This window comes from Coptis chinensis, chromosome 3 (assembly GCF_015680905.1).
Source record: "Coptis chinensis isolate HL-2020 chromosome 3, ASM1568090v1, whole genome shotgun sequence".
Classification (NCBI taxonomy): domain Eukaryota; kingdom Viridiplantae; phylum Streptophyta; class Magnoliopsida; order Ranunculales; family Ranunculaceae; genus Coptis; species Coptis chinensis.
Window position 1 is genome coordinate 117,254,196 of NC_141458.1, and position 25,321 is coordinate 117,279,516.

At 34.8% G+C, this 25,321-nt stretch overlaps 2 protein-coding genes across 5 annotated transcripts; one reads left to right on the forward strand and one right to left on the reverse strand.

Moving 5' to 3' along the window:
- Positions 1 to 3,603: 3,603 nt before the first annotated feature.
- LOC147513478 (serine/threonine-protein kinase Nek1-like) lies at positions 3,604 to 14,712 on the forward strand. Of its 4 annotated transcripts, none has more exons than XR_015215477.1 (7): positions 3,604 to 3,865; positions 4,093 to 4,157; positions 4,692 to 4,863; positions 11,593 to 11,666; positions 12,349 to 12,411; positions 12,799 to 13,904; positions 14,115 to 14,675. XR_015215477.1 is itself a non-coding variant. In XM_086596544.1 (7 exons), exons 2-7 carry the CDS (start codon positions 11,596 to 11,598, stop codon positions 13,983 to 13,985), a joined length of 399 nt encoding a protein of 132 aa, XP_086452670.1. In that variant the 5' UTR covers positions 4,820 to 4,863; positions 11,593 to 11,595; the 3' UTR covers positions 13,986 to 14,712. The 4 variants fall into 4 exon arrangements, 2 of the variants coding, with proteins under 2 accessions (XP_086452670.1, XP_086452669.1); XM_086596544.1 differs by lacking the exons at positions 3,604 to 3,865; positions 4,093 to 4,157 and adding an exon at positions 11,881 to 11,932 and having other exon boundaries at positions 4,820 to 4,863; positions 12,799 to 12,878; positions 13,778 to 13,904; positions 13,980 to 14,712; XM_086596543.1 differs by lacking the exons at positions 3,604 to 3,865; positions 4,093 to 4,157 and adding an exon at positions 11,881 to 11,932 and having other exon boundaries at positions 4,820 to 4,863; positions 12,799 to 12,878; positions 13,778 to 13,904; positions 14,115 to 14,712.
- Positions 14,713 to 21,866: 7,154 nt separating this feature from the next.
- LOC147513479 (beta-carotene hydroxylase 2, chloroplastic-like) lies at positions 21,867 to 24,322 on the reverse strand. Its single transcript, XM_086596542.1, has 6 exons — positions 23,825 to 24,322; positions 23,685 to 23,744; positions 23,529 to 23,600; positions 23,301 to 23,435; positions 22,230 to 22,286; positions 21,867 to 22,133 (listed from the first exon to the last, which is right to left on the reverse strand). Exons 1-6 carry the CDS (start codon positions 24,176 to 24,178, stop codon positions 22,053 to 22,055), a joined length of 759 nt encoding a protein of 252 aa, XP_086452668.1. The 5' UTR covers positions 24,179 to 24,322; the 3' UTR covers positions 21,867 to 22,052.
- Positions 24,323 to 25,321: the final 999 nt, after the last annotated feature.

Sequence of the window (25,321 nt, forward strand, 5' to 3'; positions counted from 1 at the left end):
TGGTGTGGAAGGAAACCTTTAGTTTTAGACTTGGCTTGGATGTGAATAAAAATATAATTTATAAGAAATAAGTGAGAAAAGAAATTGAGAATAATAAGTTATGGACTTTGACTTGATGATCAAAGGAATAAAGTATTATTTTTTATTAGGCTAGTGCTCATTGTTATTCTTCATGGCTGCTAAGTTGACAAGTTTTTTGTTATATAAAACAAGTTATTGGAAGTACCACTTGGGTGTAAGTGATAAATTACAAAGGACAATGTTATTTTAATTGAAAATATTTAACAAATAGTTGGACAATTATGGTATGTGTATTTATAGTGAAAGTATGAAACAGGGCCGGTTAGGGCTTGGTTAGGGTCGGGCCTATGTTTTAGAATCTTAACCTAGCCCTACCTAGAATTAAGCATTAGGGCGCATTGCCCCACCACCTAAACTCTGTGAGGGCTTTAGTTGTGAGGGCTTTATAGGGCTTAGGGTCGGGTCGGTCAGGGCCGGATTAGGGTCGTTAGGGCCAAATTCCCACCCCTACCTAGTATACAGGGCTTTATTCTTTCTACAGGTTGAGCAATTCATGCTGCCAAACAGGGCCATATAAGAATTTACATAGATAGGATTACGAGCATACTAAATACAAACATTAAGGATAAACTCTTCAAGATGTTACCACAATAAGAATGCAGTTTGACCTAAAATGACTTCTTCACCTATTTTTACATCTACAAATGAAACGGATAAAGAATGACATCTTCACCCAAAAGATTGGATGGTACAGTAACACTGTCTATTCAAATCTTCTAAAAGTATCGGAAGTTGTTTCCATGTTCTACAGTGAACAAACCATATCTAAGTGTGGATATTACATGCATAATATATCCTATCAACCTCTATCAGTTTCAAATTTGAAAAGAATGAGTGCTTGCCCATATGACTATACTGAGGCTATGATTACTCAACAAGTGATATCAATTTAAGTGAGTAACTAAGGAATCAATTTTTACCTTGACCCTTAAGCCTATCCCCTATACCACTTCCCAGGTGAGGGTGGGATTGATCCCAAGACATTTGGGCCCAACCTGTTGGGTTTTTGGAACCATCGAGCTTTGCTCCGGTGTCCATATGCCGCGTTCAAGAGTTTTCAGCTTGGAGAAGAGGGCGCGACCTGCCCTCGGATTAGCCTTGGCTGAGGTGCGACCCACGCTCGGATTAGCCTTGGCCAAGGCGTGACCCACGCTTAAGCCTTCCGAAATTTTCACTGATTTCTGATATTTCGGCCCAAAGCCCATTTTCTCACATTTTTCTATGTGTACTTATATAAAAGAAATAGAATAGGGTTTTGAGAAAACTTTGAGAGATTCATTTCTTGGGTATTGTGGGAGCTCTATTGAGCTAGGGTTTGAGTGAGGCCTCTTGTTCTTGATTCTTGTTACCTATTGTAAACTCTCTAATCTTTACTATAAAGGAAACTCGGCTCTTGTGTGGATATAAATAATATTTATCGAACCATCTTTAATCTTTGTGTCTTTTTGCATTATTTACTTCCATATTTATTGTTGCTATGAATTGTGATGATATATTAGTGGTTTTGCTATGTTGAGTTTGTTGTGATAACTACCAAAGTCTTGGTGTGAGCTCCAAGTTGAAATCATTTAGAATAGAAAGTAACTAGATTAAGGTGTGACTTTTTAGTGAAATCTCCCAAAAAGTGGTATCAGAGCCACAGTTTGAATCATTGGAACAAGGTGTGTGAGGAAAGACTCCACCTTTAGCAGAGAGTCTAGGTGTTTGTAGAAATTCCTCTGAGAAGTTCTCCACCGTTGTTTTGGTTCAATGGAAGTCATGACGACCGACAAAGAAAACTACAAGATAGAGAAGTTTGACGGAACAAACTTCGGCTATTGGAAGATGCAAATCGAGGACGTACTCTATCAAAAGGATTTGATGGAAACGTTGATAAGTGAGAAGCTCGAGGAGATTCCGCAAGGCATATGGGATTTGCAAGATAGAAAGGCATTGGCCACAATCCGATTGAGTCTCTCGAAGTCGGTAGCCTTCAATATTAAAATCGAGAAGACGGCGAAGTCTCTCATGGAGGCACTTACTACAATGTATGAACAACCCTCGGCTGCGAACAAAGTCTATTTAATCACCAAGCTATTTAGTATAAGAATGTCGGAATGGACCTCCTTCAAGGATCACCTAAATGAATTCAACCAAACTAAGGACCAATTGGAGTCGGTTGAGATTACATTTAGTGATGAGGTGCTAGCTTTGGTGATACTTGGACAATTGCCTCCAAGTTGGAAGGCGACTATGGCGGCTTTGCGGGAATAACCAAGTTGAAGTTTGAGCATGTTGTTAGTATGGTACTAATCGAGGAAATCCGGAGACAGGATTGTCCTTCATCTTCGGGGTCAACTTCAGGGTCGGCATTGAGCACTGAAAGTAGGGGAAGGAATTCAAACAGGAGTCGTGGTAAGAAAAAGTGGAGGGGGAGATCGAAATCTCAAGCCCCCCGATTGCAAAGCGTTGAACACAAACCTCAAGACATAAGTGAAGTTGTATGCTACAACTGTGGTAGGCCTGGCCACTATAGTCCCAATTGCCCAGCACCAAGAAACAACAACATTAATAAGAACAAGAAAAAGAATCAAGAAGCTAATGTTGTTGAGATGGTAGATGATGTCTTAATATGTTCGATGGAGCAAAAGAAGAAGTCTTGGGTACTTGATTCCAGCGCATCTTTTCATGCTACCTCACATAGAGAGTTCTTTGAGAACTACACCGAAGGTGACCTTGGAACGGTCTTTCTCAATGATGAGCAACCTTGTGACATTGTCGGCAAGGGTGACGTGCATGTCAAGATGAATGGTTCGTTATGGTTATTGAGGGACGTCAGACACGTTCCGGATTTGAGGAAGAATTTGATTTATGTGGGACAATTGGCAAGTGAAGAATTTGTTACAGTCTTCACCGGTAACACTTGGAAGGTCTCGAAGGGTTCAATGGTTATTGCAAATGGCATGAAAGATGGTACTCTCTACATGACTACACATGGTTGTGAGTCGATTGCCGTGGCACATGGGAAAGAGGATCTGAATGTTTGGCACTGCAGACTTGGTCACATGAGTGAGAAAGGAATGAAAATCCTTCATTCTTCTAGTAAACTCCCAAAGTTACAGTCGACTGAAATTAACTTCTGTGAGAACTGTGTATTTGGAAAGCATAAGCGGGTGAATTTTCAGAGAATGGGTCAGACCCTGAAAGCTAGTAGACTTGATTTGATTCATACAGATGTATGGAGGCTAGCATAAACTAAGTACGCACAAAAAACAGGCGCATCGCGCGTGTCAGAATAAATTTCACGCTCATCGTTTCGGATAGATATTATAAAATAAGCACGAAAAACAAACATGTGCATTGCACTTGCGTGCCAGAATAATTTTACCGTGCCCAAAATGCTAATCAAAGACCATTAATACGGAGTAATGGAAAATGCTCCCGATGACCCACGTCAGCCCCACTTTTTTCTCTGAGACTGACACATCAGATTTTTCATAAAAAAATGAATTCTACGCCTTTTTTTGCCGATTTCAATTGTTCGTAACCCAAAATAGATAAAAAACATCTTTCCACGCTCTTTTTTCAATTCTACAAAACACTACCAACTATTAACCAAAAACAATCAGTGCCCCTTTTGTACGCATAAAAACCCAAAAAACCAAAAATTTGAGAAAGTCTATTATCCTTATTTCTCTTTTCTTCCTCTGCCCCTCCTCCAAATTAGTAACTCAAGATGCCCTTGATTTCAAATTATAAGAACAACAAAACAATTTTACTAGATTCGTTTACTTCTCAAAGCAAGGTATTTACAGTAATCCTCTTTTTTTTTTTTTCTTTCTTCTACTGATCAGTTAAAGTATTTGCGTCATACATTTTAAATAAGATTCTTCAAGGTCGATTTTTATTAAAGTTTGCAGAAAAACAAACAAATTCCTGCTTAACAAGTGGTGGTTCTGCCGAAAATTTGTAAATCATGTCATGCACAGGCTTTGTTGTGTAACTCTACCTTTTGTTTCTTTTTTACTTCAGCCGATCGGTCAAGAACCGTAGTTGAGGTACTCACGGAGGATGGAAAGCCGTCAGCGTTGACCGCGGTACTCTCTCTCTCTGGCGTGTGTGTGGAGTTAAAACAACCATTACAATATTGTTTGAATTTAAATTGGTCACTGAACAATTTCGGTGTACAAATAATTTTATGCTCATTTTGCTTCACCCATTGCCTGAACTCGGAAGTTCTCTTTTTCTTTTATTTGCAACCTCTGTTTGTTATTGAGCCCTGAAGTAAAATGTGGTGGTGTTGTAGCATGTTGAAAATATACTTAATCTTAATGTTGATCCACGATGTTTTAATTGTTTTTCTTTGGTTTTTTAATTGTTCGTCATCCACCCCGAAAACCCCAAACTCTCTAAAAGAAAAAGAAAAAAAATCATCTAGCCTTCTCAACCGTTGCAATGATTCTAAAAATAACAAGCGCTTTATCAAGCCAAAGCTTTCTCGCACTGATTTTACTATATCTCACTATGCTGGGGAGGTATTCATGGCTTTGTCTCAATATATATGATTATCTTTTTCACTCTTATTAGTAGTCATATTGATTATATTTTAATCTTTTATACTCTCTATACAGGTGATATATCAAAATTTGATCGGTTCTAGACAAAACAAAGATTATGTAGTGGCAGAACATCAAGAGCTGATGACCACCTCGAAGTGCTCCTTTGTAGCGGGGCTGATACCCCCCAACACTAGGCAGAATCCTCAAAGTCTTCTAAATTTTCTTGATTGGAGCACATTTTAAGGTACTTTTATTCCACTTTTATCCCAACCTTTTCTTATTAACAGCATGGGTTTGATGATAATCTAGGGATTGAAATTTATTTCGGTGAACCCTTTTGTTGGTTCACCAAAGCCGTGGTCTCTTGAAATAACCTACAAAAAGCAAAGGCGAGGCAAGAATGGGGTTAGTGCTATTCGGATACACCCAAATCCCTCATTGAGAGAGGCCATTATATATTTTTTTTAAGTGTCACTTGGGAATCTAAAAAATAATGTCTCCTTTATTTTCATTTTTATTTTTGTCTATATCTTTTGCTTTTGGAAGAACAACAACTATATTAAGCCCCCGAGGCCAAGGTTGAGAGTGACATATCAGAGAAACGGGACCTTGGAGGTTCACATGAAGATGTTTGTTGTTAATATGGAGTCCGTGGAGGTGAAAATGGTGTTTTCGAACCCGAAGGAACGGAGACCTTCATAATATTGATGATGATGAAAACATTGACGAGGAGAAACTAGATAGTGTGGAGGAGAAAGTAGAGAGTGAGGTGGAGATGGAATATGTTCAATCTGAACCGCAAATGACTAGATAAGCCCTGATTCAAATTTGAATAGAATGTTGATGGGGATATAAAGTTTGGAGAGCAAGACACATTAGATTCGGGGAGTTGTGATGTGAAATAATGAGGACTCATGATCTATGCCTATTGAAATTGTTGAAAGCAATAGATTAGAAACAGTTAGAGTGGTATCAAGAAGTGGAGAATCCGATGAGGGATATATCGTTGTGGAAGAACCTTTAGGCTGCTCATAAAAGGAGCGGGGGCCTCGAATTGGAAATAGACTCCTCTCCACATAGATAATACACAATTAGAACTAGAATCTACCTATTCTATTTATCAAAGTAGTGATGATAATGGGGATTTGAGTGGAAGGTCGGATGTGATGATGAAGAGGCTAAGGAAGATGGTGACCGTTCTTATGTTTTGTCGATGGAGGAATTCTCTTGATAGGATTGTTTCGGATTTTTTGGGATTGTTTTTTGGTGTATTTTCAGTTATGTGAGGGTAGATGATAATAATGATGTTCAGTACTTCTACTACTTCGTCAAGTCTGAGAACAAGCCAACTGAGAACCCTCTTCTTCTTTGGATCACAGGAGGTCCTGGTTGCTCTATTTTAACTATGGGGCGTGTGGATATTTGAATACGGTTAGCATATGATGTTTCAAAGGAAAGCATGGGCTGACCCAACAATCCATTTAAGGCCACTAAAGATGGATACCAGCCATAAGCTTATGAATTTTTCTCTGTGATGAAGCATGCGGTAAGTGAAGGCAGAAATGATACCACCACCTAGGCAACCGAGAGTTGTAGCGTGAAGTGACAGCTAACTTCCAACTGACCTACTCTGAGGGAATTGATGTTGTGATTCTACTGATGTTGAGTAGCCACAAACCATCACACCTAGATGACGAGTGTGGGGAGGCATTACAGACTACACTTGCGGCCACAATTGCTGCAATGTATGGTGGGAAAATCCATGCTACGTTGAAAAAACCGGCAGGGAGACAAAAAAGAAAGCCTATGGTAGTTCCACCACCAAAGATGAGATTGTGGTTCCTGCCGTGGTCCAGTGGACGACTGATTAAGATTAGGATTGGAGTGGTAAGAAATATACCAGCAGCCCGTGAAATTGCAGTCCATTCCAGTGGTGTGAACGAGTAATTGCTAACCTTTATTGGTACCTGAAATTGGATCCGTCTATTTCAACTATATTGCTATATTGCTATGTGAATTGAAGTAACAATACGTGAATGTTGTTGCTTGGCTTTTGTTTGTTCATTACATTAGAGGACATTGCAGTGTTAACAATTGCGCCTCTAGGTCGGAGTAAATCGGTAACATACTAACATGAAACTAGAGAGGATAAAAGAGCGTGTATAACACGTATAATTCCATGAACATTTTAAAGATAAATAAACTGCCCATCAACTAAGAAGTACCCACTTATAATTCCATCTTATACTGCACATATTTTGATGAGCTGTATTTCTTTTTAATCTAGCCCAATATGAGACTATTGGTTCCTTCCTCTAACCTTTTTCTCAACTGATGTGACTACGGTATCCATTGAATGCTGGGAATGTTGTTTATTGTTATTATCACTTTTGCAGTATTTTCATGTCACTTAAAAGGTGCTTAGATCCTGTATTTGTATATCTTTATATATATATTATAGCTCTACCTCTTCAATTGAGGAAGCGTTTCTAGAGTGTCCACGTGTCATGGCTAATTAAGAAAAAGTAGGAGATAAAATAGGAAACAAATATTTATCTTTATCCTTAGATATATATTATAGTTATACCCTTATAGAGATTCCAATTTTTTCTAAACTCTATTATCCCGTCTGTAGTTTCATAGACTCTCCAACTTTTCCTAAACACTATAGCTAATTACGAAAAAACTATTCCATCTAGAATTTCACCGAATCTCCAACTTTTCCTAAACAATATAGCTAATTACGAAAAAAAAAAGGAGACAAAAAACTAAATTGTTAAAAACAATAACTTCCACCGAAAACGATTTTTGTAAAACCCTTTCGATTTGATGCGCCATCCACTGTGTGATTTAGACATTTATTCAGTTAAGGATTCAAAAAATCACAATTACAGCCACAATAATTATTATGTATTCCAATTCCTTAGATCTATATTATAGTTATACCATCACCAGTCTATTTTTTGGAACACTCGCAGACTCTATTACTACTTATAAAAAAATATATATATATAAATAAGAAAACAATCTCATCTAAAGTTTCAGAGAGTCTCTAACTTTTCCTAAATACTATAATTAATTACAGAAAAATAATCCCATATAGAGTTTCACAGAGTCTCCAACTTTTCCTAAACAATATAGCTAATTCTGAAAAAAAAAATGAGACAAAAACTAAATTGCTAAAAATAATAGTTTCCACCGAAAAAAACGATTTTCCTAAAATCCTTTCGATTTGATCGTCATCCACAATGGGATTTAAACATTTATTCATAGTCAAGGATTCCAAAATCACTATTCTCAACCACAATAATTATGACATATTCCAATTAAATTTATAAATTTATAAATTTTCAACACTATATATATAATAATAATTGAGATTCATTAAAGTGGACGTTGGGCTTAAATAAATTATATACCAATCCAAAACAAATTACATGTGGAAAATTAAATTATACAAAAAATAACATCACAAAATATACAATAGAAAATAACGAAAAAAAAAATAATGGCAAAGCAATAATGACAAATATTTTAAAACATATATAATACTGAATGAAACTAACGTCAAAAAACAATTAATGGGGAACCGAAAACTGGATGCAAATGCATCGAACTAACCTCAAATAATATTTAACGGGAAATCGGAAACTGAGTGCAAATGCAAGCATTAAACTAATCTTAAAAAGTAATTAATATAAAATCAGAATATGGATACAACTGTATTAAACTAACCTCAAAGAATAATTAATGGTAAATCAAAACTTGGATGCAAATACATCAAACTAATATCAAAAAATAATTGTCGGGAAATTGGAAACTGGATGCAAATGCATTGAACTAACCCTCAAAGATTAAATTAACGGGAAATCGAAAACTGGATGCAATTGCATTGAACTAACCCTCAAAGATAAATTAATTATAAATTGAAAACATGATGCAAATGCGTGTAACTAATCTTAAAGAATAATTAACGGAAAATCGGAAACCGGATGCAACTGCACTGAACTAATCTTAAAAAATAAACTTGATGCAAATGTATTGAACTAACCTCAAGAAATAATTAACGGAAAATTGGAAACTGGATGCAAATTCATTGAATTAACCTCAAACAATAATTAACGGGAAATCGGAAACTATATGCAAATGCAACCTTATCAAATAATAAACGTAAAATCGGAAATTGTAAGCAAATACATTAAACTAATCTCACAGAATAATTAACGGGAAATCAGAAAATGGATGCAAATGCATTGAGCTGACCTCAAAGAACAATTAACAGGGAATTGGAAATTGGATGAAAATATATTGAACTAACTGCAAAGAATAATTAACAAGAAATCGAAAACTATATGCAACCGCATTGAACTAACCTAAAAAAAAATAACGGGAATCGAAAATTAGATTTAACTGCATTGAACTAACCTCAAAATATAAATAATGGAAAATCAGAAACTGGATACAAATACATTGAGCTAACCTCAAAACATAGTTGAATTATATGTTGTGAGAATGTCTCGATAAGTATAGTTTTGCATTTAGAATTGTGTTTATCTTATCTCTTTCCTCAGATGATTGGTAACTCCTTTTATTCAAGTAAGCGTCAATATATATGAACTTCGCCTTATTAGGCAATCTCACAAAATTTCAATCAAACTTCTATTATTAAACAACAAAATGAAGTTGGAGGGTTTTATCAAATGTGAGTTTTTTTTTAATGGAGAGTGAGGTTTTCACGTTATAAGAAATTTGGATGAGTGATCAATATAATATTAATATATAATAGTTATGCATATTTGTAAATATTTTTTAGAATAATTAATATAACAATACCCGTTCATAGATAATCTTTGCAGATTCCACATAGTGAGTCATGCATAATTTAAAGAATAATTAACGGAAATCGGGAACTAGATAATCTTTGATGATCCAACATAGTAAATCAAATATAATTATTTTTTATGTCATGTTTGCAAGGACACTACAGATGGATTAGTAGAAGTTGGTATTACACACCACATTGGATAATTAAAAGAAAATCAAAAACTGGATTCAAATACATAACTGAGCTCAAAGAGTAATTAACGGGAAATTGAAAACTTTATGCAAATACAATAAACTAAACTCAAAAAGTAATTAACTAGAAATCGGAAACTGGATGCAAATTGCATTAAACTAACGTCATAGAATAACTAACAGAAAATTGGAAATTGGATGCAAATCCTTGAAAAATATTTAATAGAAAATCGTAAACGGTATGCAAATACACCAAACAAACCTCAAATAATAATTAATGGGAAACCGAAACTAGATGCAAATGCATTGAACTAAACTCAAAAATAATTAACGAGAAAATCAAAAATCGTCTTGGGATGCAACCGCATTGAACTAACCTCATAGAATAATTGGTGGAAAATCAAAAACTAAATGCAAATATGCATTGATATATCCTCAAAGAATAGTTAACGGGAAATCAGAAACCAGATGTAATTGCATCGAACTAACCTCAAAGCATAAATAATAAATTGGATGCAAATGTATTGATCTAACCTCAAGATGTAATTAACGGGAAATCGGAAACTGGATGCAAATTCATTGAAATAAGCTCAAACAATAATTAATTGGGAATCGGGAACTATATGCAAATGCAATATTATCAAATAATAAACGAGAAATCGGAAAATGGATGCAAATGCATTAAACTAATCTCACAGAATAATTAACCAAAAATCAGAAACTGAATGCAAATGCATTGAACTGACCTTAAAGAACAATTAATTAACATGAAATTGAAAATTGGATGCAAATGTATTGAAATAACCGCAAATAATAATTAATGAGAAATCGGAAACTTGATACAACTGCATTGAACTAACCTAAAAAAAAAAATAATGGGAATCGAAATGGGATGCAAATTGCATTCAACTAACCTCAAAATATAAATAATGGAAAATCGAAACTAGATCTTGAGATGTATTGAACTACTCTCAAAAGTAAATTAACGGAGATTGGAACACGGATGCAAATGCATTAAACTAATCTCAAAGACTAATTAACTTGAAACATCGAAAACCTGGATGCAACTTGATTGAATTAACCTTAATGAATAACTAGCGGAAATTATAAAGTGGATGCAATTTCACCAACTAACTTCAAATAATAATTAATGGAAATCGGAAACTTGATGCAACCAGATTGAACTAACATCAAAGAATAATTAATGAGAAATTGAAAACTGAATGCAATGTACTACATTGAACTTACCTCAAAAAGAATAATTAATGGAAAATCGAAACTTGATGCAAATGCATTGAACTAATGACCCTAAAACATGTTTGTATTATATGTAGAGAGAATAAATGTCTCGACAAATATAGTTTTGCATTTTAAGAAGTGTTTATCATAATTTTTTTTTTATTATGATTAAGAATGTCATGCTATTCAAGTAGCTTCAATATTATCTTCGTCACATTGAGCATTCTCACAAAACTTCAATCAAACTTCTATTATTAAATCTAACAACAAAAAGAAGTCTATGAGTTTTATCAAGGTTTGATGCTTCCTTTTTATAGAGAGTGGTGCAAAAAATTTGAATGACTAATTAATATAATTTTCATATCTCATAGCTATGCATAGTTGCTAATATTTTTTACAATAATTTAATATAACGACACCCGTTCGTAGGACGGGGTCAAAAGCTAGTTGAATCTTAGCACCTCCCAACAAACTGTTTTCTTTAAGCTCAAATAATTTCAATTGAGCAGTTTTAAAGGCAATTTTTTTTTTATTGGCATCATTTATGTAGAACTTCATATGGTGTCCTCTGTCATTTATTGTGTATGGTCTACTCTTTAACAATCTACATTGAATAGTATGATAAATGATCTGATTATTAGTGTTTAAAACACGTTGACTTGGGATATACAACTTCTGTGATACAAGAAATTGCACTTACAGTTTCCTCTCTGTACAGGACATGCAAGGGCTTATCAACAAAATAAACAAGTCTATAGTGGCGCCACTTCCTACATTATATTCTCGAGCATTGTGAGTCCATTTTCTTAACTCTTAAAAGAATGCATGTCGAGTACATGCTCACCAATCACGTAATACGTTCTGTGATTTAAGGAGCTGTCTGGATTGCAATATAGTGTATCTCATGTTGGTCAAGCTCACAATGGATGTGAACGAGCGTAGAATCATGAAGGTTTTGATAAGTTAATTTGATAGTCTTTCTCATCTCTAAGTAATCTGTGTTCAGGAGAGGGCTTATAAAGAGCATGTTGCGGAAAAATCCAGAACTTAGACCCAGTGTACATGCTTTTCTCTTTATTTTCAGTCACTGGCACCATTCGCAAGTCAGATGATCTCGAAATGGGGTAGTGGTCAATGTAGTAACATTCTTGAGATAGTATGGACTTGATGCATCAAAGAGATCCTCAAGGATAACATGAATGCATGCAATTGGATTTTTCTTAGAAGTTTGATCTTAAAACTTTCATATTGTCGTAATTGTCCAAGAGAATGTTATGAAAATGATTATATCATGGTGAAATTTTGAATGATGTTCCTGGGGTTGACTCCTTTAGACCTTCGAGTCAAATGCGAAGATTCCGTCCATGTGGAGCTTGGACGTAGACTTGCATATGGCTCATACTTTATTTTCATGTTTGTTGTATCTATCAATTATTCATTTGTAACTTACAAGACTTATCTTATGTTTTTCCAGGCTGCAGATTTGCTTCGACACCCGCACCTTCAGCCTTTGTTCTCCAGGTGCCAATTTTGCCAGGTAAACATCTTTTCGTTGATTTCATCATAAAATGTTCATTGTAGGTTTAAATTAGGTGTTCTCCTTGGCCTAACACTCTAACATAGTAACATTGTAATCCGTGTGATTCTTAGCCTCTTAGGTATTTTATGTACCATCTTTTCTAGGTGTCTGTTTATGATTGGCTGTCGTATCTTATATGTACACTACTGTAATGAGCACTTACCCCGGTGTAGGTATGGTATATAATCTGGAAACAATGTCACAGTTTAATCGGAACCACCCATTCAAAATGACTAATGAATATGTTTGAGTATCTCTTGGTCTCGCTTTCGTTAAGGTGTAGGCTCAATAACAAAATGAGCATAAAGTTTACTTTTCATTCAACTGTTTCCCTTTCCTTTATAGGTTTCTGAAACCAAGTTGCAATACCATTCAATGCGGCAGTTGAGAATAAGGATCAGGGACAAACTACTTTCCAGCAAATGGTGAGTCGACTTTTTCCTTTCCATAGTAATTAAGTTTTTTCTTCCAGTTAATTTTTTGGAAAAAATTAATTTTGGAGAGATGGATATAGGATCTAAGGGATTAAATGAAAAAACATAACATAGATGATTGCTAATTTAGTTGATTAGTACTTACTCAGCTACTAATTAATACATATGATCTAGCCGTCTTCAGTGACAAGAAATACAAGTTACTATAACCTTAGAAAAGTGTAAGCAGCTGCAAGATAATGAGGTGACTCCACTTAACATACCAATGTTTTCTACTTTTGAGCTTGAGCCAATGACTTGAGTCATAGACTCATAGGGTTGAAAAAGTATGCTTAGACATAGACACTTGCGCGCGCCTTTGCTTTTCAGGTGTTACAAACGATGTTTACTCATTTTCTTCAGGTGAGCCTTTTTTTCTTTACTGATTTTTATATGTTTATTCCAAAGGATGGATGATTAATATATTGATATGTGGTATAGATTCATGCTTGATATTTAATGTTTTATTTTGAACTGATGGTTTTATTGGGTTCATGGATAGATTGATAAGTTTATGAGTATTAATGAAGATGTTAAGTGCTTCGTGGAAACTAGTGGTATATCTTATATGTACGTAGTGATTCCTTTCCATTTGCTATGTATTTTTTATGACATTCAAAATATTACTTATGCTTCAAGTTTGGGTAGAGAAACCTAAATGTTTACTTGATCATAATTGTGCAGCATGGTCTTTGTCGAACCATAAGGTTACAAGTTAAACCCCAGACAAACTTTATATTTTATAACAAGAACAAAAAGGAAAATAAATGGCCCATAAATAAAAGTAACTTATAGTAGTTGTATGATTATCTGTTGATCTTATTTTGAAAGCCTTTTTCTTGATGTTAAAGTGTTGCATTTTCTGAAGATTCAAATGAAAGAGTTGTTCAATTGGGAGTTGAAAGCATCACAACAAGCATTCCTCAGAAATCTATTTCTTCACATGGAGCTTTTGAACACTCCAAGATTCAAAGCAAAGTAAGAAAGACAAATATTAAATCCAAACTTAAGAAGATAGATGAATTTCTATTAAATTCCCTTGCATCTCTACAGAATTAAACAAATGGAGTTGAAACGATGCCTGTGCTATATATCTCAAGAGCTGAAAGCAGTTCAACTTAAAAAAAGCAACTCAGGAAATACTGTAAGAACTTTATTCTCAGTTACCATCAATTGATGTTGTCGCAGAATAAAACAGATGGAGTTGAAGTGGCACCTGTACCATCAGAACAGCTTAAAGCCCTCCATCTTAAAGAAGTAACTCCAAAAGTACCTGACGAGCTTAAATCCTTGATACTCTGTCCCCACCAACTAATGTAACAACAAGGCCTAAGTCTTCGCATAATCAAACTCATGCCACTATTAAGCAGATTTTAAGTGCACATTCTGCATGGGAATTGATTGTCAACTGGATTGAAGGTCGAGGCAAGTCTGTTGTTTGCGAAGCTATTATCAAAGAAGATGTGGTGAAGAAACCAATGAAACATTTTTTTTAGGAGTTTATTTTACATGTTTGTTTCGGTGGGATGATTTTCTCTTGGTTGCTCTTCCTAAAAAACTATCGTCATCTTGCACATGCCCAAGCTAGAACATGGTGGTCATTAACCAAGTACACCATTTTAATTATTAGATTCATATGCTTATTTTTATTTATTGGGTATTGAAGTTTTTACTGTAATGCATTTTGGGTGTTGTTGTTTTCGATTTAAATTGGGTATATTGGATAATTGAAGTATAGGTTTTGTGCTATATTGAAGTATATTGAGAAAGTGCACTGATTAACAAATTTTAATGAGGATTTTAAAGATGGGTTTAACCGGGTAACGTTAAATTAGATTAATAGAGTTGACTAGATGATTCTGTAACACTATATAGAATTAGTTCATCACAATCTGGATTGAAGCCAATGTGTTTGGATTTTATTTTTCTCACTTGGATGTTATTCTATTGTGTAATTTGTCCTAGCACTTAGAGAAGTTTGGCTCGGGTCTGGGAAGCTTTTAAATGATTAGTTATCAATATGTATTTAAGTGGACATTGGGCTTTTGAGTCTTTAACTATCTATGTAGCAAGTCCGGCCATCGGCCGGGCCAAATAGCTAGTATATATAAAAGTGACCCTGACAAAAGTTCCTTGGGTTCAATAGCTTTTTAAGGTTGAGTACATAATCTGGGCCACTTGCAGGTTCAAGTGAATGTATTATCAGTACAACAGGAATGAAAACACTAAAGTCATAGCAATAAATAAGAAATTTGGGTTAATAGAAATTTGGGTTAATAGAAATTCACAACAATTAGGGCTTACTTTAAAAAAAAAAAAAAAAAAATTGGGACAAATCGATTCTAAACATGATAATAAGTATTGGCAGCATACCTAAACAGTAATAGATTGACTCAAAGCACTAACGGTGGTGTTGTTATGTTACAACTTACTAGTCAAATTAGGGTTTCGTTTGCATTATTATGTTTAAATTGACAAATGCAATATTCATATTTCCTGGTTCCTATTTATAACTCCAACAAATTATTGATAAATAGTTTGGAAACCTAAAGAGTGATTATATGATTATATCTACTTTTAACAAAACAATTATAACTTATTAAACAATCTACTTTTAATCCTTGTTAGCGATTCTCCGAATTATTCGTAAATAATTTACGAATCGAATTTTTGAAGGGCAAAACGTATAATATTTCCGAATGTTTGAAAGATTCGCAATAATTTGCGATTTTTTGCCTTGAAACGAATAATACGAATTATTGTCGAATTTTTTTCAAAAATTCAGCTAAAAAATTAAAAAAAAAAAAATGAAAATTTGGTTGCGTTTTTGTTATTTTTTATGTAATTTATGTCCTTACTTTTACTTTAAGTCCCTCACTCTTACATTTTTAGTAATAAATTAATCCAAAAGTTTTGTTTTTATATTTTTTGGGCAATATTTAAATTCTCATGTCATGGTGTGTGTGTATTTTGAAATTTAAACGGTAATTTCAATCCAAAAACAAATAAATGAAGGCACCTATGTGGACCATTCAATTGGTTTCAATATTTTTGTAATTAAATTGTTTAGATATGTTTGTTATGTTGTAAAAAATAACAACTATTATTAATATTTACTAACATAATATCACAAATTTTTGACTTCCAAATTTTTGTAACAAAACGTTTAAAACACGTATTAATTAAACACCGCATAATTACCATATTGCGAATATTTGACCGTACTATTTTTTTAATTACCGAATAATTCACGAATTATTTCCATACCGAATTTTTACTGTATCTCGAATTGCTAACAAGAATTTTAACAGCACAATTATGTTCCAATTAATAGAAAGAGCATATAACATGTCAAGACTTAAGCATGTACGCCCATGCCATTGTGACGCAAAACCTCCACATTATCCAGACACAATCACGAGAAATTTGTTGGAGAAGTGAAGGTTCGAGTGTGAGGGTGAAATTTTGACCAGAAATATGGTGAGTGAGATTTTGGGATGGGTGTGAATGGTGATTCAACTTTCGTGTTTATAAATAGGGGTTTACTTAGCGGTAATTTTAATCACAAGGACTGCGGTAATCTTACGCTGATGTTTGTACAGCTGTACAAGATAGCGTTGTGTTTACGAGCTGAGAAAAAGTGAAAAACACAATAAAACGATTGGGCCAATAAAACGATCAGATTCAATTCAAGTTTCGGCCCGATTGACAAGTGTCAACTTCAGAAGGTCTCCAACAAAACCACAATCCGAACATATACTCCCTCTTAAATGTGCTGCAAACGTGCAAGTGTGCAACCTTGCATAGACTTCCTCGTGAACTAATAAACAGGGCTCCACCTTGGATCAATAATGAAACAAGACATTGGTGGAGACTGATGACACTCAACATGAGACAAGGGCCTTCAAGCAACTATAAAACTGTTGGTGGAGATAGCTTTGGATTGTGGTGGGGGATTTGCTGTCAGCCTAAACGAAAACAAAAAAACCTGAACTTGGGCATACTACAACTTCGTGGTGGTATCATAATGTTTACACGTAGCCTATTTTTCCACTCTCTTTTTTTTCTAGCATCAAGGCCTTTTTCCTTTCTTTTCTGGTTGGGTTGTCTGTCTCTTTTTGAGTGTCTAACACAGTAAATTTATGGAGATTGGGTCTTGACTCTTGATGACAAATCACTGGCCTTTTACTTTAGGGTTCGAGATCTCTACAACCGGTTACAGAGATCATCTCTGTAACCGTGTTATCTCACCGTTGATTCGAAATCGAGATGTGTGTGTGTGCCTCGATACCTGTGTGTGTGCTCCGAGATGTGTGTGTGTGCATCGAGATACGAGACGTGTGTGTGGTACAGAGATCAATCTCTGTACCCGGTTATAGAGGAACCGGACTCTTTACTTTAATCAGGTTCAAATGGTCCACTTTACAATGGGCTAAGTGGCTAACGTGTTTGATTTTACAATGTTAGGCTTTTGTAGGGTCTATATGAAAAAACGTATGCTAACCGGTTGAAACTGATTAAGTGCACATTTCACTCATATATAGTCCTATAATTAGTTTTTATTGACGGTGACTTGCACTAAACTCTTCTTAGTTTTTGGTCATTTTTTTGGTCTATACTCCATAGAAACATATCATTTCTACAACTTAATAATTGGTCCAATCAAAGATAAACGCTTGTTTACCTAAAAAAACACAAGATAAACGCGTATTGCTATCCATATTGGGTTGAAACTCCATAGAAACATATCATTTCTACAACTTAATAATTGGTCCAACCAAAGATAAAAGCATGTTTACCAAAAAAAAAAACTCAAGATAAACGCGTATTGCTAATTTGCTATCCATATTGGGATGGAATTAATCTTATTAAGGCGCCTTTGAGGGACCCCTACCGAATTAATATAAAGACGCTAACATGTAACTAGGAAAAGGGAGCATGATGATTTTTTTATTTTTATTTTTGCCAAAAGCCTAGGCTCTGGTGGTTTTAGGTTTTAAAAAGAAGTCAAATGTAATCACATTACACTGTTGACAAGATAAGCCACATAGGTGCTAGAAAACAGTTGCAGATAGAATGTTTACACCGAAAACACTGCGACTAAATAGTGGATCTTGTCAAATTGTTCAGTACGGCAAGAGAAATACCGGTAGGTAACACGCATGGGCACTTCGTCAGTTCATTTCATGCCCCCACACTGAGAGCAAGTCCAACAGAGGGTGCTAAAACAGAGCCGCTAAACCCTCCACGTATGATTTTTAAGGTTTTTATCTTGTCCGCCAAATATGGCCGGCCAAAACCTTAAATTTCAATCCAATCGCTTTTTTATGTTTTGAAGTGTTAAATGATATGGATGGACAACAGTTCCATTATTTTGTATTTTTTTGCACAGACAACACATTTTTTATCGCCCGTCGAAAGTTAATATACGTACGGCAGAAATTATATCGTCCGTCTCCCAAAATTTATTGTGGCAGCTGATAGACAAAGTTACAAATTTAGCTAGATTTATCACACCATCCAAATTTAAAACCCTTCTAGCTACCTCATCGAAATGGCATTTTGGTGTTTGGGATATTATATGGCATTTTAACAGCTCATATAACACCCCATTTGTGGGTCCAATGGAGAGCATTGGTGGGTCCAATTGGAGCTGCTAAATAGAACTGTCACCTAAACTCTTTTGGTAGTTTTAGCAAACCAAATCAAATTTGTCATGTGAAAACTGAAAAATAGTTCCAATCGAGGATTTAAAATTGAAGTGCCAAATTAATATGAGCGGCCCGAAAAAGTGTGTGCGTTAGTTCAATATTTTCTAAACTTAAGTTGAAAGTTAAAACATAGGCGGAGAAAGTCCGCTTAGATGCATCAAAATTTATTTAACATCTGGACACAACGAATTTCTCTTAGAATATAATTATGGCAGCTGCTAGACAAAATTACAAATTTGACTAGGTTTATCACACCATCCAAATTTATAACCCTTCTAGCAGCCCCATTGGAATGACATTTTAGTATTTGGGATGCTATATGGCCCTTTAGTAGCTCATATAGCACTCCATTTGTGGGTCTAATGGGGAGCTGCTAAATAAAACTGTCACCTACGCTTAGTTTTAGCCAACCAAATCAAATTTGTCATGTGAAAATTGAAAAACAGTTCTAATCGAGGTTTTAAAATTGAAGTGTCAAATTAATATGAACGACAGAAAGTGTGTCGTCCGTCCAATATTTTCTAAACTTATAGCATTTCTAGGTGGTGGTAGTATCACCACCAAATTTGACGCAAATTTTGACCAACTCCAGGTGGTCGCAAATATAAATGTATGGTCTATCAGGCGCGCCATTGGTAATGTCACCAATGTTGCACGTCAATACTACTATCATCGAGGTTGAAAAAAGTGATAAAAAAAAATCCACGCAACATTCCCAATGTAGCGCCAAATTGAAAAAGTAAAAAAAAAAAAAAAGCGGCGATATCTCTGGCGTGGTAGGTTTAGATCAAAGTTAAAAAAAAAATTGAGGCGACATTACCACTTTGTCATCCGTGTCGCATCACGAAATCCCAAATTTGTTTCTAAGGATCGCGGCTAGATAGGTGATCTTGGCCGAATTTTGCTTCCACCTAGAATTAGATTTCCTCGAAATTCGAGTTTTAGAAGTAAATTTGGAGAATTTGGGAGGTGATATTACCACCTAGATATGCTCTTCAGTTGAAAGTTAAAGCATAGACGGCAGAAAATGTGTCATTCGTTAAAATTTATTTAAACAAAATTTCTCTTGGAATATAATTATGACAGCTGTTAGACAAAACCACAAATTTGACTAGATTTATCACACCAATCAAATTTAAGACTAATGGAATAATATTTTTAGGGGTGTGCATGGGTACCCAATTACCGAAACCGTTTATAGCGGTTCTGGGTCCTAAAATGTTAGACCCATTTAAAGTGGGTCTTCAAGAACCGAACCGATAAAAAACCGAAACCGTTAGAACCGAATAGTAAAAAATCGATGGGTACCCGAACTGAAGAACCGATTAGTATGATTTTGATATATAGAATTTAGTATTATATTACACTAAATAAAGGCAAACCCAAACATTATTATTATATACACTCTATATTTGTTAGGTATAAAATTATACTAAATATATTTAACATTTAGCATAATAGTGAATGTGTATTATTAAATATATTTTTGATAATATTATATTAAATATGTGTATTATAAATATTAATAATAATATTTACGTGTCTATGTCTACACGTATAGTCGTATACTATGAATTAACTAATGCACTGTCTATATTAACTAATGCATAAACGTGTACGTGCCTGATATATTATATGTATGTATATTGGATAACGAATATGTGCAATGCTAACTAACAATTGTGATACATATGGTATTTATTCTATATATAACGCATTACGCATAGTATAATATACACATACATATAATGTATGAGAAGTATTTAAAGTTTTTAGATAACTTTCAAATACTATTATTGAATTTAAAACCATTACTTTTTATGAGAGGACAAAAATATCGATGATAAGTGTTATAGTCGCCGTAAACCAATTTTTATATCGGTTATATAATTAAAAATAATAATTTTAGCAATAAAAATGTATAACCCGAAAAAGAACCGAAACCCAAATCAGAACCGACTTAATTAATGGGTATGAGTCCAAATTTTTCAAATATAAAAAAAAACCGAAAAAAACCGAACCCGATAGTAACCACTAAAAATAGACTCAGAACCGAAACCGATAATAACCGACCATAAACACCTCTACATATTTTGGTGTTTGGGTGCTATATGGTCATTAGCAGCCCCACTGGCAGCATTCCTCATGTAACTTACTACTTGCCTATCTGAATTCTCGTGTACTAACCAAACTTACATAAGGTCCACACACCACCCATAGTGGTACCCTGAATCTGGAAGACTGGCCCACATTAACAATAAAAAAACAAAAACAAAAAACAGAAAATCATAATGTTAATGGTGTACCATGTACCATGGTCTTCAACTACGAATGCGCAGTTTACCAAATGATCACATGTCCTACCAAGTCCAAATTATGTCAAATTGAACATTGAAGACACTTACAAACAGAGGGCGGTGGGTTTCAAGATTCAATCGAATTGCAAGGGTGAAAGTTCACTCTTCAATTTTTAGCTGACAAGCCTAAAACAGTGAGGGTAAACTTGTGAGGCAGAGTATTTTTCTCCTACACCAGTCCAAGCAAAATCAAACGTCCTGATTTGTGGGGACAAAAAGCTGATTCTGTCGAATGAATGTGTATTTTGTAACCAAGCGTTACTTGAATTTATCAAGTATCAACACGTCCTAATTAATTTAATTAACTAGAAAACACCAGCATGTCAGCCTTGACGGAATAAATTATGATTAATTATGCAACTAAATCTAATCAATCTATTTATCAAAAATTGTTGTCTTCTTTGCTCTAAGAATCATGTGCACTGGTCAATGTAGGTCATATAGTTTGCTTGTGGTAGTTGGTCTAAATAACAATATTTATTGGACCACTGGTTAGTAGATTTAGAATCAAATGCGACAGAAATAACATTCATATACTATGACAATTTATTAGCGTTTCGTCTCAAAATTAACCACGATTTGATGTCGACATTAATTGTTGTTAACCATGTTAAATATAGAGAGTTAGTACCGTTACTCAATTACTAACCTATATGAGAATTTCTTGCACGCAAAATGTGTTTGGCTCACTTGATATTCGAATAATTCAATGACTTGCAAAACTAGCTGATGGATTTAAATATGATACGAATATACATCGTCTAATCCTGCTCAATTGCTAACCTATTCATACAATCATACATCGTCTGATCCTTCTAACTGCAAATATGTTATATGTGAGCATAAAAATCATCAAAAAACAAGTGCACACGTTAGTAATTTCAATCATTTCATTTAGTTTTGCTTTTGATACAGTGATATGGTACAGGCGTACAGCACACAACCTTTTCTTCGCTCGCTCGCTCGCTCCAACAGATAACATTGGTACAAAATCGTTGTCAGATTGTAGTAAGTCAATCACTCAATAAAGAATTTTAATGGCTCGACTAACAACATTATCACGAACCAGTCGTTCGTCTGGTTATTCTACGATTGATTTCCTTCTCCAACTCTTCATTACCTCCTACCTCTTCCAATTCCTGCATCCATATATAGCATATTATATTATCATATTTAATATATATTGCGAACAAAACTGAAGTTTCCTAACAAAAAAAATAAAAATGAGAGCCTACCATAGGTCCAAGGAACAGCCCATATGGCACACCATTAAACTTTTCTGAGTGATGTAGCTAAAAGGTAGACAATAGATCATATGGTTAGTTTTAAATAACATTCAAACAAGAAACGAGTGTTTTAATATGTACTATACGTCTATACTACTATGGAGTGAACATTTACTTGGTGAGCAGCAGCTACTTTGCGGAGATAGGGAACATTGGCAATAGGTCCTACTGGGAATCTTCTATGGACAAGGCCATCGTGGACAAACATGTAGGCCATGCCAAATACTGTTATTCAAGGCCCTGCAGATATATGCAGCATGTAGTAAAGTTACCATCTCATCCAACAGATGTCTGTATAATCCATATTGGTATATTAGGTGTGGTTATTGCCTATGGCGTGTTCGATTGATAGACATATATTTTCTGAGCAAATAACCACCGAAAGTGACTTTGGTAAACTGCCATGGAAGTATTTGTTCGCGTCCATAGTGAGCCTTCTTGTTGCCCGAACGCCACTCTTACTTGTTGCAAACATCATATCAGAATCATAAAAAAACGTTTAAGTGGAAATGGAAGAAACTTTAATTGACATATATACTTGGCGTGAAAATTTTATTTTTTTATAAAATATCAAACAACCACACCCCTTAAGGTGTGAGCTCGAAAGTTCCAAACAATTTGGTAGTGTTGTATTTGGTTTTGTATACTTTGACAGTTTGACACAGTGCATTGCTTCCAAAAGTACTTCCCTAGTTCCATTGACGTATTCATCTAATATGCCACTAAACATACTTTAAGATTATTTATATAACCGAAAGCATGGCTTATCCTCTTTCTTAGAAAAATTTAAATTAGTTAGCAATTAACAATTATCAAGTCAAATATAATGTGAGACTTTCAAACCATTAGATTTGTCTCTTTTCCTAATGATCCAACATTCCAACCTTGACTAAGTATATTGAAAAGGGTATTGTTAATTTAATCAATTGACAGTTAAGCATGATGATTACTTTAAAACGGTAATCAGAATTAAACAAACAACCATATGAAGTGAGTCGACTCAAAGACAGGAAGACTTACAGCACCAAAACATAGTCCAGGAAAGATGCCTTTATGGAAGAAACCGTAATTGAGAAGACCAATGGCAGGAACAGCGTTAATAATGGCGAAAACGTCGTTGAGTTCGAACGCACCTTCTCTCGGTTTATGGTGAGACTGCAATTCATAAATCAAATTCCAATCAACCCCACCCTTTGCACAATTCATTTTACACAAACAATCAATGCTTCAAATTTGTTAGATTCAAACCTCGTGCATATGCCACAAAGAAGCATGCCAGAGTGCTTTATGAGCCCATCTTGCCCAAAACTCCATCCCCACCTGAAAAATGAACAACACCCAATCTACATAAACATCAAATAATTCAAACAACCATGTTTCCATACTCAATTATTGAGAACTTACAGCAGCACCAACAGAGAGAGCAAATGTACCCAACATTTCCGCAACAGGAATATCTCCACCCTGAAAAAACTAAAGATAAGAAACAAAAACTGAAGAAAAAAAAGAGACAGGCCCAAGTTTCCAAAGAGAAGATAAAGTACCTCCATTTGCCATGAAAATCTATAATAAACAGAGAGAATAGCCAGGGAAGTAATTCCAAAACTAGACATAAGTGCTGCAATAAGATAAGTAGACCTTTCGGATTTCTTCTTAGCTAATCTTTCGGCAACACGTAATGAAGTAGAACTCAAGTTTTCCTCCACATTCTCTTCTTCAATTTGGGTAATCAACTGCTTCCTTGTTCCATCAGCAACGTAACAGATAGTCAAAGAAACATTTCTCTTTTGTGTCAAAAGAGAAGATGATGACGAGTTGAGAATGGTGGGCTTGGGAATGAAGAATGGGTTTTCATGAAAACGGAATGCTCTTGTGCTTAGAGCAATTCCTGTAGCCATCTTTGAAGCTATCTTTTTGGAGTTGGGTTTTTAGAGAAGAATTGAGAGGAATGTAGGTGAGGAACTTTCTGGTAGTATTCTGGGAAAGGGTCAAATGAGTATCGTCCTCATTTTATAGCTTTGGACGAATATCACATGTTGTGCTTTCTGATGGGCCTTCAAATTGGAAGTGTGTTTGTGTGTGTATTTGCGTGTTGGCACCACAAAGTGGCAGGGTGATGTGTATTGAAGACGTGTACAATTTTAAGAGAAAAAAAAAAATGGGCAAGATAATGGGGGAGACTCACAAAGTGCAATTTTATTGGCTATGCATACGGTTTTGCTTATCTTAGATAAAAAACAAGAACGAAGTGTGTTGGAAGCATTGATGAATTAGTTTGGGGCCCGATCGTATGGTACGATGGTGCCAACACGGGTTCGGATTCTGTCAATTTTGATTCTTAATTTGAGACTCCAAACAAGTGATATAGCTGGTTAATTCAAATTTTCAATTGCCTCTTTTCAGTTAATTCAAATTTTCAATTGCCTCTTTTCAGTTAATTCAAATTGCCCCTTCTGGTTACCCTTCAAATTGCACTTCTAGTTAATTCAAATTGCCCCTTCTAGTTACCCTTCAAATTGCACTTCTAGCTAATTCAAATTTTCAATTGCCCCTTTTCAGTCGATTGTACAACGCAAATACTAAACTGAAAGCTCAATATTGACAATAGAAGTCCATAATCCGGACTTAAGGTTTATATTTACTCTGTAAAGAAAACTCCTAACAGTAGTGTTTCTATCGACTGGATTTTTTGTTTTCTAAATTTGTCCATGCTCATATTTTCTACCTAATCTGATTTTATTTGTAATTTATTGTATTTGACAAGGGCAATTATGTAAATTTTCTATCTAATCTGATTTTATTTGTAATTTATTGTATTTGACAAGGGTAAATATGTAAATATAATATTCAACTCTAATTAGAGTGGCCAACAATTGTTGTTGGGCTTCTGCTGAAATTTGATAGGCTTTTTGCTCTTGGCTTCGTTGATTCGATAGGCTTTTGCTACTTGGGCTTGGTTGCAATTTAGTTGTGCTTATTTTGAATCGGCTTCGGTTGTAATTTTTTAAAAATCAACCTTGCCACATTGATTGGGCTTTTGT